The sequence below is a fragment of the Lontra canadensis genome, unplaced genomic scaffold, assembly GCF_010015895.1.
Source record: "Lontra canadensis isolate GAN:19392208 unplaced genomic scaffold, GSC_riverotter_1.0 scaffold11, whole genome shotgun sequence".
Lineage (NCBI taxonomy): Eukaryota > Metazoa > Chordata > Mammalia > Carnivora > Mustelidae > Lontra > Lontra canadensis.
In genome coordinates this window covers 19,489,728-19,503,251 of record NW_022631005.1, presented here as the reverse complement: position 1 = coordinate 19,503,251, position 13,524 = coordinate 19,489,728, and the positions used below count along the sequence as shown (strand labels likewise).

Sequence of the window (13,524 nt, the reverse complement as noted above, 5' to 3'; positions counted from 1 at the left end):
TGTCATAATCCAATTTTTTAATGAGTTTCAGGAAATAATACACTACACCTATTTTAGAACTTACAATATATTTAATTCATATAATCAGAAAAGTCATTCTTGATAATCAAATAAACAGTTTATGCTGTCAGAATGACTTTGGTGAAGATCAAGAGTATCACTGCCTATGTATCTATCTATGTATTTATCTATATATGTATACATATTTTTTAAATCTGCCTGGAGACTTCCCCTAGATACTTTTGGAACTCTGGATTCTATAATTTTTGTTTATTAATTTTACCTTTCCCTATAATCTGGCTTTTTAAGCCCTTTAATGGTCATCAATGTCTTTATTTCCTTCTTATAGTTTGTCTAGTATGTTTATGTTGTAGTATCTCATTTGTTGTAGTATGTTATAGTATCTCGTTTGCTCTAGAATCTAGAATAGATAATAGTAAGAATCTGACCATGCTCCAAATATATGAAAATTCTGTAAAACTTTAGATCAGTTTTCTCTTAAAACTGATTTTTTTGGGAAACAAAATGGATTTTTATTTTGTTTTTTAAAGATTTATTTATTTATTCTAGAGAGAGAGAGGGATATAAAGAATCTTTGCTGAGTGGTGGAGCCTGACAGGGGGCTCAATCTAACAACTCTGAGATCACAACCTGAGCCAAAACCAAGTCAGATGCTTCACTGAGTGCATCACCCGGTGTCTCCCCCCACAAACTGGATTTTTAAATAAAAAATATTAAGATAGTTTGTATAGCACATTTATATGAATACATATCTGAATAATTTAAACTCAAATTGACCACATCCTTGATTGTTATAATCCTGGGTCAATTCAATCAAAGTTTTGTTCAAATTCTTTTTAAAGAGCTTTTTTTCTAAGATAAAGTCATATATTTAGTCCCTGATAAGCAAATTTAGTGTCAGGAGAAATTAGGAAAAAAAAATGCAATGAAAATGGTAGTCACTTTATGTAATTTAATATGGATTTTATTATGAATCATTTATTGTTATAGAGTTATTGTCCTGTTTGTTAAATTTATGTTAAAAATTATTACATTCCTCTTTTTATCTTTTAGTTTCACAGTAAATATATAATGCATAGGGTGTTATATTATATTTTAGCATACTTTACATGCCAGGGGTTAGAAATGTGTGCCACACATCCTGGACACTTTCCATTAGCAAGGGCAGCACCCCCAATCATTCAGTCTTTGTGTTGATGGTAAATTGAGACTCTGAACCCTACTAAAGGGAGTCGGCTGTGGAGTTGAAGGTGCCTTGCCATCTCTTGTCAACTATATTTATAAATATGAAATTGGTCAGTTATGGTCTACCTTAATACTTAGGCAGTTATGTTCTTTACTGCTCAAATGTAATACCAGAAATTATAAAACTCTTAGAAGAAAACATTGAGAAAAGTCTCCATTAAGTTCTTGGAAATGATTATTTTAGGTACAACACAAAAAGCCACAAGTAATAAAAGCAAAAATAAGCAGAAATATATCAAACTAAAAAGCTGTGCACAGCAAAAGAAATAACATAGATAGAAGGCAACCTATGGAATGGGAGAAAGTATTTGAAAATTATATATTTGATAAGATGTTAATATTAGGGTCAATATTGAACATATACAAAGAGATCATACAAATCAATAAAAAAATAAAATTGATTTAAAAAGGGGCAGAGGAGGGCTACCTGGGTGCCTCCGTCTGTTAAGCATCTGACTCTTGATTTTGGCTCATGAGGTCATGATCTCAGGGTTGTGAGAATGATCCCTGTGTTGGGCTCTGAGCTGGGCATGGAGCCTTCTTAAGATTCTCTATCTCCCTCTCTTTCTAACACTCCCTCTCTCTGAGGGGGGAGAATAAATAAACAAATAAATAAATAAAAATAAGCAGAGGATCTGAATAGACATTTTTCCAAAGAAGACATACAAATGGCCCACAAGTACATGAAAAGATGCTCAACATCAGTAATCATCAGGGAGATGCAAATTAAAACCGTAATGAGATATCACCTTACACCTATTAGAATAGCTATCACCAAAAAAACTTGAGATAACCAGTGTTGGCAAGGATGTGAGAAAAGGGAACCTTTGTCCATTATTGGTAGGAATATAAATCCACTATAGAAAACAGTATGGAGGTTTCTAAAGAAGGTAAAAATTGAACTAACAAATGACCCAAGAATCTCGCTGCTGGTTATTTAGCCAAAGGAATTGAAAACAGGGTAACAAAGATATATCTACATTCCCATGTTAATGACAGCATTATTCACAACATTCAAGACATGGAAACAACCTAAGTGTCCATCAACAGTTGAATAAAGAGGATGTGACATATACACACATATGTGTAAATATGTTTATATGTAAAATATCTATATTCAAATGCATCTTTAATTTATATATTTGTATTTATACATATGCATATTATATCACATGCAATGTCTGCATAATATATTAGTATATATTAAATATTTTTATATCACAGGCATATGTAATATTATACAGACTTATACACAATGGAATATTATTTAATCATGACAAAGAATAAAATCCTGCCATGTACAATAACTTGGATGATCCCTGAGGACATTATACCAAGTGAAATAAGTCAGAGAAAAACAAATATTATGTGAGATCACTTATACATCGAATCTCAACAATAACAAACTCATAGAAACAGACAGTAAATGGTGTTTACCAGGGATGAGGGGTAAGGGAAATGGGGAGATGTTGGTTAAAAAGTACAAACTTTCAGTTAGAAGACAAGTAAAGCCTGAGAATAAAAGGCACAGCCTGGTGATTATAGATAATAATACTACATACTTAAAAGTTGCTAAGAGAGTAGAGCTTAAATGCTTTTGCCAGAAAAAAGAAATGGTAATTAGGTGAAGTGATGGAAGTGTTCATAATACTATGGTGGCAATGATATTGCAGTATATAAGTGTATCAAATCAATGCATTATACAATTTAAAGTTACATAGCATTAAAAATTTAAAAATAAAGTTATATAGTTTTATGTCAACTCTATCTCAGTAAGTTGGAATCTATCCTCTCTTTAGCAACAGTTTTTGTATTAAACTCTGCTTCAGCAACAGTTTTTGTATTAAAATTATTATTAGTTTCTAATTATTACTGTTAATGAGAAACAGCTACAGCATGGATACATTACATAATAAGACCAAAATTGTAATCATTAGCATTCATCCCCTTTATACCATCCTTAGCAAAAAGCTTAAAGTAATAAAAACACTGACTGGTTTTGAGATTTTATCTCTTATCCTAAGTCACTGAATGCATGATGTACCAAGTAGGTTGGTAAACAAAAAAACAAAAACAAAAACAAACAAACAACAGCAAAAAAACTGTCTCCAAATAATACACAAATTGATTCAGTAATGAATATTCCAAGAATAAGTAACTATGAAATAAAAAAAAAATTTTGAAAGGGCTACTTTTTGTCTCCAAAATGTGCAAAGGTTTAACCAGTTGAAAGCTGATTTTAAGAATTTCTGTCCCTGGAATTTATTTTATGTAAGTAAATAAAATATCTAATGTTTTAAATGGTGTCATGTATATGATATGCATATACATAAGAAATTAGCAATGCTAATTTGATTCATTATACTCAAAGTAAGGGGATAAGAGACATATTTGCTGTCATTTTTTGCTCATTTAAATAGTCATTATTTGTTTTATATTGCTTTGTATTATTTTACTATGTGTGATTTTCTCCCCTAATGAATTATAATATTTTTAAAATTATGGTCCATGTTCTATTGAATTTTCTAAATCACAAAATCAAACACACTACTTGGAACAAACAGAAATTTAATAATGTTCACCGAATCACTGGAAGAATTCAAATAGTCCTATATAGCTGATTTATTGCTGTTGTTGCCATCGTCATTGCCATTACCATTATTGACCTCTTCTCCTTGGCATACATATATGAGTGTGTATGGTATAGGGGAGAAGGAAAAAGTATTATAATAGAGTCACAATAGGCTTTTTGATAGCCTTGGCCAAATTTGCTCCTAAGAACCTGTGATGCAGCAGGAAATAGCTCTTTTTACTTCTGAGGACTCTCAAAATCTAGAAAGCACTTAGTAATTCATAAGACCATAATGCAATTTTATAACAAACACAATAGTTTGTGAACAGCACATAAAATTAGAGTGACAGATTCCTAAATCAAGGTAAGTAGGGAAGAATTTTGATTTCTCACACACAGAAAGGGGGAGTGAATTCAGTAAGAATGGCTATAAAACTCAGAATCCATATGTGTAACTGTGGTTGGATCAGTGGACAAGTTCAGTTCGATACCTGAGAGTGATTTGCAGCCATGTGGGTTATCAGGTTGTATTTCATAGCCATCTGTACAGAGGCACTTGTAGGTCCCATATGTATTGATGCACTGCTGGCTACACGGAAATCCCAAGGAGCATTCATCAATGTCTACACATGTTTTACCATCATCCTTCAGTTGGAATCCAGGCCAGCATTTGCACTGAAGAATGAAAAACATTCATAATCAATTCATATCATTGTCACTGTCCTTTCCTATTGGATATCCCTTAGCATGATTCAAGAAAGAAAATCATGTAAGAATAGGTAATGGCAAGTCTTTTTGTGTCCAGTGATTTTAATAAGAATTATGTACATTAAGTAAAGCTAAAAAAGAATTCTCCCAAATACCTTCATTTGATCATCTGAGGTTGGCAAAATTAGAAAGATTCACTGACGTCATCAGACCCATGTGGCTCTAGCATGATGATGACCACAGCACCCATCAACTTCTTATGTTCTTTTTCTATTACATTAGATTGTCTTTTCAGAGGACTTTAACAATCATTAAGAATTAACCATTACATGGACCTCTGAAGATCACTAACCTTGTTGCATGTGTTATTTTATCAGAGCCTTACAGAAATCTATGATGTGGGTATTACTCTTTTTAGTGAACTGATGAGAAACCTAGAGGCACAAAGATGAAGCTGCCTGGATAAAGTCAGGGATCTGAGACTGTCTGTAACACCAGCAAGGCTCAATTAATATTTATCTACTGGGTCTGATTCCATAATCACGTTGATATTGTCTGGAGAAATAAATAATAGTAACAATTTCCCCACTATAAATTAATCAATTTGCATCATCAAATCTTTTCTTCAGCATCTCTATGATGTACTATATGAAACTTTGATGATGATAAGCAATATTGACTAAATGGCATGTAAATTCTGAATACAGTGGCACACCATATATGTCTTTGCAGTCCTAAAGAAGTAGCATACTGTGATCCTGTGATCCGTCACTGTCTTTCAGGTCTGTACTCATTTCCAACCAAGTACTATAAGAGGATTGTAATTACACAAAATGAACTTATAATTGGCCAAATGAGTACAATCATATTAACTTTTACAAACACTATTTAGCACTCTTTGAATAAAGGAATGTGCAAATACTGAGTAAGCGAGTTAAAAAGAAACCCTAAATTGTTAAGAGTAACTAGTATTCAAGAGTTACTCAGCGCAAACATATAATAACCTCAGTCATTTTTCTGAAGGTAAAGGTGATGGCAGAGCTTTGTATCTACTGGGAAAATATTAGAGATATATGTGCGCATTATTAAATAGTCAGCAAACAACTGAGTTTTTTAAGTACCAGAAAAAGCATTCATTACTTGGGGAAGAGGCAGCATCATCTTCACCTGAAAGGGCTCTAAGGAGAATTAAATACGTTTTATTAAGTTCTTTTATCAGGAATGGGTCCCTTTAAGCTCTCAGCACTTTCATCATTAACAATTTACACCAAAAATTAACTAATAATCTTTAATATTTGTTTTGTTTTGCTTTGTTTTGTTTGAATCTCTAGGACCCACTAGCAAGCCAGCAAATCAAAGCAAAAGCCATAGCTTGATTTTCCATACTCTCCTCATTCAACTCTTACTTTATTTGAGAACATTAACCCTGCTACCTGATTTAGGAAGTCAAGACAATTGGTGCTTTGTGATGGCAAAAGAAAGCAAGATGCTTAATGTCATCTAAGTGTACACTTAAAAATGGTTAAAATGGTAAATTTTATGTCGGGTATATTTTACCACAATTTTTAAAAGAAGTAAGTTTTTAAAAGAAAGTGAGAAAATGACAGGATACAAAAAGTTATCACTGAAAAGCAGTGGAAAATAAGTCATGCGGTCATGAGGTTGGGAAACCAGAGAGCCATAGTCTGACATAGGACAGTGTTGAATTCAAAGGACACTTTAAGGACAAGTGAAAGGAATTTTAATAGACTGTACTGAATTCTTCTCAAAGAGTATTATAAAAGGAAATAAACAATGTCCTGGTTTTAATGGGATTTCTGGAAATCACTTTGAATGGCTAATGTGAGGCTTATAGAACTATTATATCAAAGAGACAGCTTAGATAAAAAACATATTTATGGAAAAAATTTCTTAAAGTAAAATTGGTAGAAGTTACCAAATGTAATATACATTTCTATAAACAAATAAAATTAGAATGTTTAAGCTTATCAGTAGCTTTTAAAATAATTGTTTATTGAAATAGAAGATTTTTTAAAAGATAACCAACAAAAACATTTTTTTTGCTCCTAAATAACCCAAAGGCCTCAGTGGGAAATCCTACTAGTCTAACTTTCATAAACTGAATGGAAGAAACTAATAATTATTTGCATTTTCAAAGGTAAAAAAGGAGAGATTCACCTACATTTAATAGAAAATAAATTTAAAAAATTTTCACCTTCATTTATAAAGAAAAACAATCTTTATGAAACTGAGATTTATATATATTCAATACATCTTAATATTTTCATCATTAAGAACAGTTTCAAATTGTCCTAATTTGTATTAAGTTTTATATAAGGTCCTATAGCTACTAGAAAGAAATACAGGTACTCAAACTTTTCCTGTTGCATTCAGAGAAGTTCCTTGGCAGGTTTTTAAGTGATATTTGGCAAATGTTATTTTATTCCTAATATATATATATATTAAAACTCATTTCTCTCCTAGAGGTACATTTATTTTTACATGGTAAATTATACTTTACATCAAAATAACATCCTTGCTTTTAGTAAATGTTATTACTCCCTCTTGAATAGTTAGATACATTATATTTATTTTGTAACAAATGTGCAAATTGTTCACAGTCTGTAAGATCTACATCTTGCTTTTGTAAGCAATTTTCATTTTATTGCAGATTTTGGAGGAGGATTTCTTGTCATGTTCTACAGATATCATGAGAAATAGGTTATTGGATGGTTTTCCTCATTCAATGGAGAGAAAAACTCACAAACTGACTCCTCCCCCCTAAAATATAGATACCTTTTGTTGTATAGAAGGCTTTTTACTCAATTTCTTATCAACAAATTATCATGAATATAGATGTGTGTGTGTGTGTGTGTGTGTGTGTGTGTGTAAAATCTCAGCACAATATGTAAAATATTTGGATTAAAATTTTTTTTAAATCTCTCACTTATGATTCTAGTCTTAGCTACTTGAATTTTTATATTGCTCTTGTTTCCCCAATAGATGCTTTATTTTATTCATTAGTTTTGACATGTGTACATATTCAAGAACACTATTCATATCAATTCTGTCAGGTATACATATAGACTTCCTGAATGATTAAATATGTTGTCTATTTTAACTAGAATTCTCACTTCATTCTATGACTCCTTTCTGAGAAGTTAAGGTGAAAACACTGATTTTTAAAAAATTATCAATAAATAAGTATTTCTGTGTAACATGCCCTATAAAGTAATTAAAACAGATTTAACATGGCATTCTGGATGATACCTATTTCTACCATAGTCATTTTCTAAACATGGCATTTCTTAGCACGAGGTACTTCTTATATGCAGGCATTCTATTGCATTTTATTTTTTCATTTTAATTTTTAAAGATTTATTTATTTATTTTAGAGAGAAAGAGAGAGAGAGAAAGAGAGAGAGAATGGGGGGAGTAACAGAGGGAGAGGGAGAAAGAGAATACTTGAGCAGACTCCTTGCTGAGCACAGAGCCCGATGTGGTGCTCCATTCCAGTACCCTGAGATCATGACCTGAGCTAAAATCAGGAGTTGGACGCATAACCAACTGAACTACCCAGGCACCCCACATGAAACCATTTAAAAAGTATTACACTTCATTCTGCATATTATGTCAAAAAGTGACCACCTTATATTCTATAATTTTTAGATTTCACCAATGTTGTTACAACAGATTTAAATACATTCAGGATAAGCATAAAGAGCTCTACTTTGAAATTAATGTCTTTAGGTAGATAGGCAGATACAGATTCTATGATATATACATTCTATATTTCATATTATATTATATTATATTATATGCACAGGTCTAAAGAACTATTTCTAAACTGGGAACTGAAATTAAACTAATTATCTCTAATAATTCTATGACACACTCCCTAATTTTTCAGGAAACACATCTATTTTGATTGTGCCTAAGTCACTGGTAATACTTTTTCTGCTTCATTGGGTTTCAAAATATTTACTGCCAAAATTAATTACTTGATACATATTCATCCCATTAAGAGTTATTTTGGCTCATTTGTCTTGTTTCATTTTACCTACAACACAACACTTGTGAGTACATGTGTGTTTTAAGTATGTAAATTTAACCAAATCTTCTTAATACAGTATTTGGACAATTTTTTTTAACAAATATAGTTTTCTTAATGTTTCACTTTTTATCTCTGTTTTTGCACAGGGAAAAATGATCATGGTAGTTCTCTGGTTAAATTTATATACAATAATATCCTATCAATGTAGTTAAGTTAATCATAATACCAGAAATTCAGAGATTCCAAATGGCAAAGTGGTTGTTTGGCTAAATTTACCGCTAGATAGGACTGACTTGCCATAGAATGTCAAAGTTGGCAGGGAAAAAGGTACAATACCTCTGCAACACAGAAATATTTTCTCTAGCATGCTTTAAAGAAAGGCATTTAGTAATTGAACACTACATCAAAAACTAATGGTGTACTATATGTTGGCTAACTGAACATAAAAAAAAAAGACATTTAGCTACAATTTAACCATTTTAGTAATGAGAAATGAGGCAGCTCATTCCAATGCAAAGAGAGTACTTTAGAACACTTTTCCTCATATTGAACAGAATCCGCTTCCTAACTCGTAATTCCAACTTTGGAAGTAACTCAGACTAGGTCTGTTCCCTAATCCAGTATTTCATATATTTGAATTCAGTTAATAAGCTGTCTTTGCTCCAGGCAAAACTTCTTCCAATGGCGTGTGTTCCAGACTCCTTATGCTTCTGGATGCATAAATTTGTATACACTACAATTTGTCAAGGTTCCTCTTAAAATGCCATGTCCATTAATGCACATAGTATTCCAGGTGTTAACTGCCCAGTGCAGAACACAGTAGAATAAAATCTAATCTCAGTAATGGTCTTAACTGGCATTAGACTGCCTCTGTGTTTTGTAGGAGCACATCTTATTGCTAATTCACACAGAGCTATTGCTCAGTTAAAAACACTGACTTTCACAAATGAATTGCTCTTCCTGAGATTTTCCCACACTTACATAAGCAGTGTTAACCTAATGCACACCTTTCATTTTAATATTATGCTCATTTGCATCCACCATTCCAACATGAATGAAACAGGAATGCTTTCAAAAGCTATTCCTGTCAATCAATTTTGTCAGTGAATCACACTCTTCAGGAAATTGTGCTAACAAAAAGCAATTAGGATATTAGGCATGATTTATTTTTAGTGTACCTGCACTCAGTCCTAATAATTGATGAATTCTATTTTTTCTTCCTGTTTATATGAATAATATCATATTATCCAGTGTTGTGGTAAATAAATAATTAGCCCATTTCACTTCAAAGATGGGAGGAAGAATGAGGGAAGGAATGGGAACTTAAGAGTTGCATACATATTTGTGTGCTATTAACATGGCACTATCTCCCTAAACACTGGTTTTCCCTTGCTTTATTTTCTTTTTTATATTTAGCATATATTGAAAAACACTGACATTTTTTGTCTTTCTGAGTACATTTTTACAGTTTTTATATCACATTATTATTATGAATTGCTTGTATAGATACTTTTTATTTAAGTAGTTTTACTTAAAGACATCATGATGCATTCTAAGTATTATAGCCGTATCTGACTGAATGGTATTCATTATCACAAATCCAATGTATCATGTGATTTACTATTTTTGATGAGTACCTACCTTGTAACTGACTGGAAGGTCCTGACAATCTTGAGAACATCCACTGACTTTCTTACTCAAGCATTCATTTATATGGCAGTTTCTCTCATCTGAGCCATCGCCACAGTCATCTTTATTGTCACAAAGACCTCCAATGGGAATGCACCTGCCATTTTTGCACATAAAAAATGAACTGTTGCATGACTGTTCTGGAAAAAAAAAAATAAAACAAATGGAACATAAAGGGCATGCCATTGCTTTATACTACAATTGCTGAAAACATTCACTAATGTGATGACTTATCTGTCAAAAATTATAGTGAATATATATATATACATATAAAATCCTCTGTAGTGTAATATTTTATACATAAAATATAAAAAAAATCAAAGGCAAACTGTACTTTCATGTTCAATGCTTACTGAAAATCTTCCTTTGCCATTAAAATTAGCAACCAAAATAAGCACCTATAGTAAAATTAATTAAGTATTTCTGTCTTCATCTATATTGTGAAGAATTAATTCAAAAGTATAATGATAGTTTGACATTTCCCTCAAGCCATAGGTCTCTGAGAAATTATATGTCACTAAAAATTAAGAATCTAGAATAGGTAGATATTCCTAAATTCTTTTTCTTCTTGGAAATATAACATTGACATTTTTAAGTCAGGGCATAAAAAGGACATTTGTGGTGAATAATAGTTGTTCCAAATATAGCTATGGAAAAGGAGTTTAGGTTTTGCAGCTACTCATAACCTGATGACTTGAACATTACTCATTATCATACATGATAAAAGAAAGCCTATTAGCATGTAAAGTACATGAGAGAAAGGTAATTAGGTTTATTTTTAAATATATGACTATGTATTCAGTCTCTAGAATAGTGAAATGATAAATAGGCCAATTTTAGGTATGTATATGTTTCTGTTCAAATGATATGCAATATACTTCATTTTGCCCAAGTATTACTGATATAGACTTTCTCTCAGTAAATCTCAACTTATTTTGTTTGAGTTTTCAAATAGGTCCATATAAAGAAATTATTTTCACATAAAATTAAGTATTAAGAAAAAATGACTTTTTTGAAGGGGTCAAGATGATGGATTCATTAGGTTCACTGCCCAAAATCTTCATATTTTAGCACAGATTTAAATTTCTAAAACTTGCTGCAAAACAGAGTTGATTACTAGGATCTTTTATGGTGTCACTTGTAACATCACACGCTTAATTATTTGCATTTCTTTCCATTGAATATCATACTAGACTAAAGTGAAAATCAGAGTCACAGTTTTGTCATTGAAAACCAATTTGGGAATAAGTATAATATTATATATTTTTTGTACCTGCACTTTTGCACTTTGGATTTAAAGGTGCTTCATCAGAATGATCAGGGCAATCAAAGTCTCCATCACACTGCCATTGAGTATTTAAGAGACATCGTCCATCAGCACAACTAAATTCTTCTGCATTGCACTGTCGGTATCCTAGAGACAAAGAAATAAACATTCTAATTCATATAACAAATATTAAATCTGCATTCCCTAACATTCACTATACCTAATTAACAATGGGAGTTACCCATGTCTCCTACAGGAAATGTTTCTTATTCCTTTTAGGGACAGTGGTCATACTTGCAAGAAATATTTGTGGTTGAGAAGTAGGATTAAGGCCTAGGAAATAAAATAAAAAACAAGGCAATCTTATTGCTTCTGGAAGAGGAAACAAAATGCAATACTCAAGGATACTATCTCTGTTCCCTATTATCTATATCCTAAAGAATTCCCTTTGAATAGAAAACAAAAATAAAGCAGGGCACCTGGGTGGCTCAGTCCCTTAAGCAGCTGCCTTCGGCTCAGGTCATGATCTCAGGGTACTGGGATCAAGTCCCACATCAGGCTCCCTCTCCCTCTGCTTGCCTCTCTGCCTACTTGTGCTATCTCTCTGTCAAATAAATAAATAAATAAATTAAAAAAAAAAAAAAGAAAACAAGAATAAAGCTCTTAATGTTTTTCAAGACTAAGCTTGGTTAGGTATAGTAGCAGAACATATGGATGAAGTGATTGCAAGTTATAATGATAATTCTCAGAAGCTGTAATGCCATGTTTATGTTTGGAAGCAGCATTGAAAGCGTAAAGACATTGTTAAAATGAAAAAAAAAAAGCCAATTTATAAAGCAATAAGCACAGAATTATTATAATTATCATATGGATTGATACTTAGAGGCATTAAAAAGCTTTATTCAAATCACAGTACCAACCCGTCAATTTTCAATGCTCATATCTATGCCTGTTTGTAAGTAAAACTCATTTGATTTTGACTATTATGAGTTTTAGATTGAATTTTTGCTAAGTTTGTTAACAGTAAAACTGTCATTTCTATTAGAAACTTTCGGGTAAATCTGGTAAATATTCTACTTTTGAAGAGAGGGAATAAGATCTGCATGTTAATTAAATAAAATTCCAATAAAAATAATTCAACAATGATTATAAAATTGAGATTTTTATCATACTGAATAGCAAAACTACAAAGTTCTAAAGTACCTACAGTTTCGCCAGTCTTTCTTCCTCTCTGCCCTTCGCTAGTTCATTCTCAGTCAACAGGTACATTACATTCAAGTTTCTCCCAGCCCAGTAACAATAAAAATCCATCTGGGGCGCCTGGGTAGCTCAGTCAGTTAAGCTGCCTATTCTTGATTTTGGCTCAACTCATGAACTCAGGATTCTGTAGCAAACACCTCTCGGCCCCCCTCGCCCACCCGAGTAGGGCTCCATGCTCAGCAGGGAAAGTCTGCTTAAGGATTCTCTCACTCACTCCTCCCTTACCCCTGCTCATGTGCCTCCTCTCTCTCTCTCTCTCTCTGTCTCTCACTCACTCTCTCTCTAATAAATAAAAATCTTTAGAAAGAAAACAAAAAACCATCCACATAACTCTTAACTACACATGATTCTTCTTCCATACAACCCTACCCAGCATTCCCTTATTTATCTCCAGTTCATCCTCAAATCATTCACATCCATTTCTACAACTTCTACCTTCTGAAATTCCTCTCAGAGCTAACAAATACCAAGTGACAAGCATCAAATTCAAAGGAGCCTCGGACTCCTATTTCACTTTCCTGTAGCATTTGATGTTGTTGAGCCCACTAGCTTGTAAATAACTGCCTGGTTTAATTTTTACAACCCACTCCCATGGCATCTGTCTTATTTTGTTTCTGTTGTTCTCTTGTATCCTTCCTTCTGTATGAAGAAGGCATCTCCTGTTTCATCCTAAAATATTGTGGGTGAAGCCCCAACTTCAATCTTCAG

General features: G+C 32.4%; 1 protein-coding gene across 1 annotated transcript in view; it reads right to left on the bottom strand.

Annotated features, from left to right (window-relative positions):
- The window catches only part of LRP1B (LDL receptor related protein 1B), a 1,927,222-nt gene that overhangs the window by 249,991 nt on the left and 1,663,707 nt on the right, over positions 1-13,524 (bottom strand). The window contains exons 54-56 of the mRNA XM_032856138.1: positions 11,563-11,703; positions 10,242-10,429; positions 4,330-4,513 (exon numbers count right to left, since the gene is read on the bottom strand). Coding sequence (XP_032712029.1) covers positions 4,330-4,513; positions 10,242-10,429; positions 11,563-11,703 — 513 coding nt within the window. The remainder of the gene's footprint in view (positions 1-4,329; positions 4,514-10,241; positions 10,430-11,562; positions 11,704-13,524) is intronic.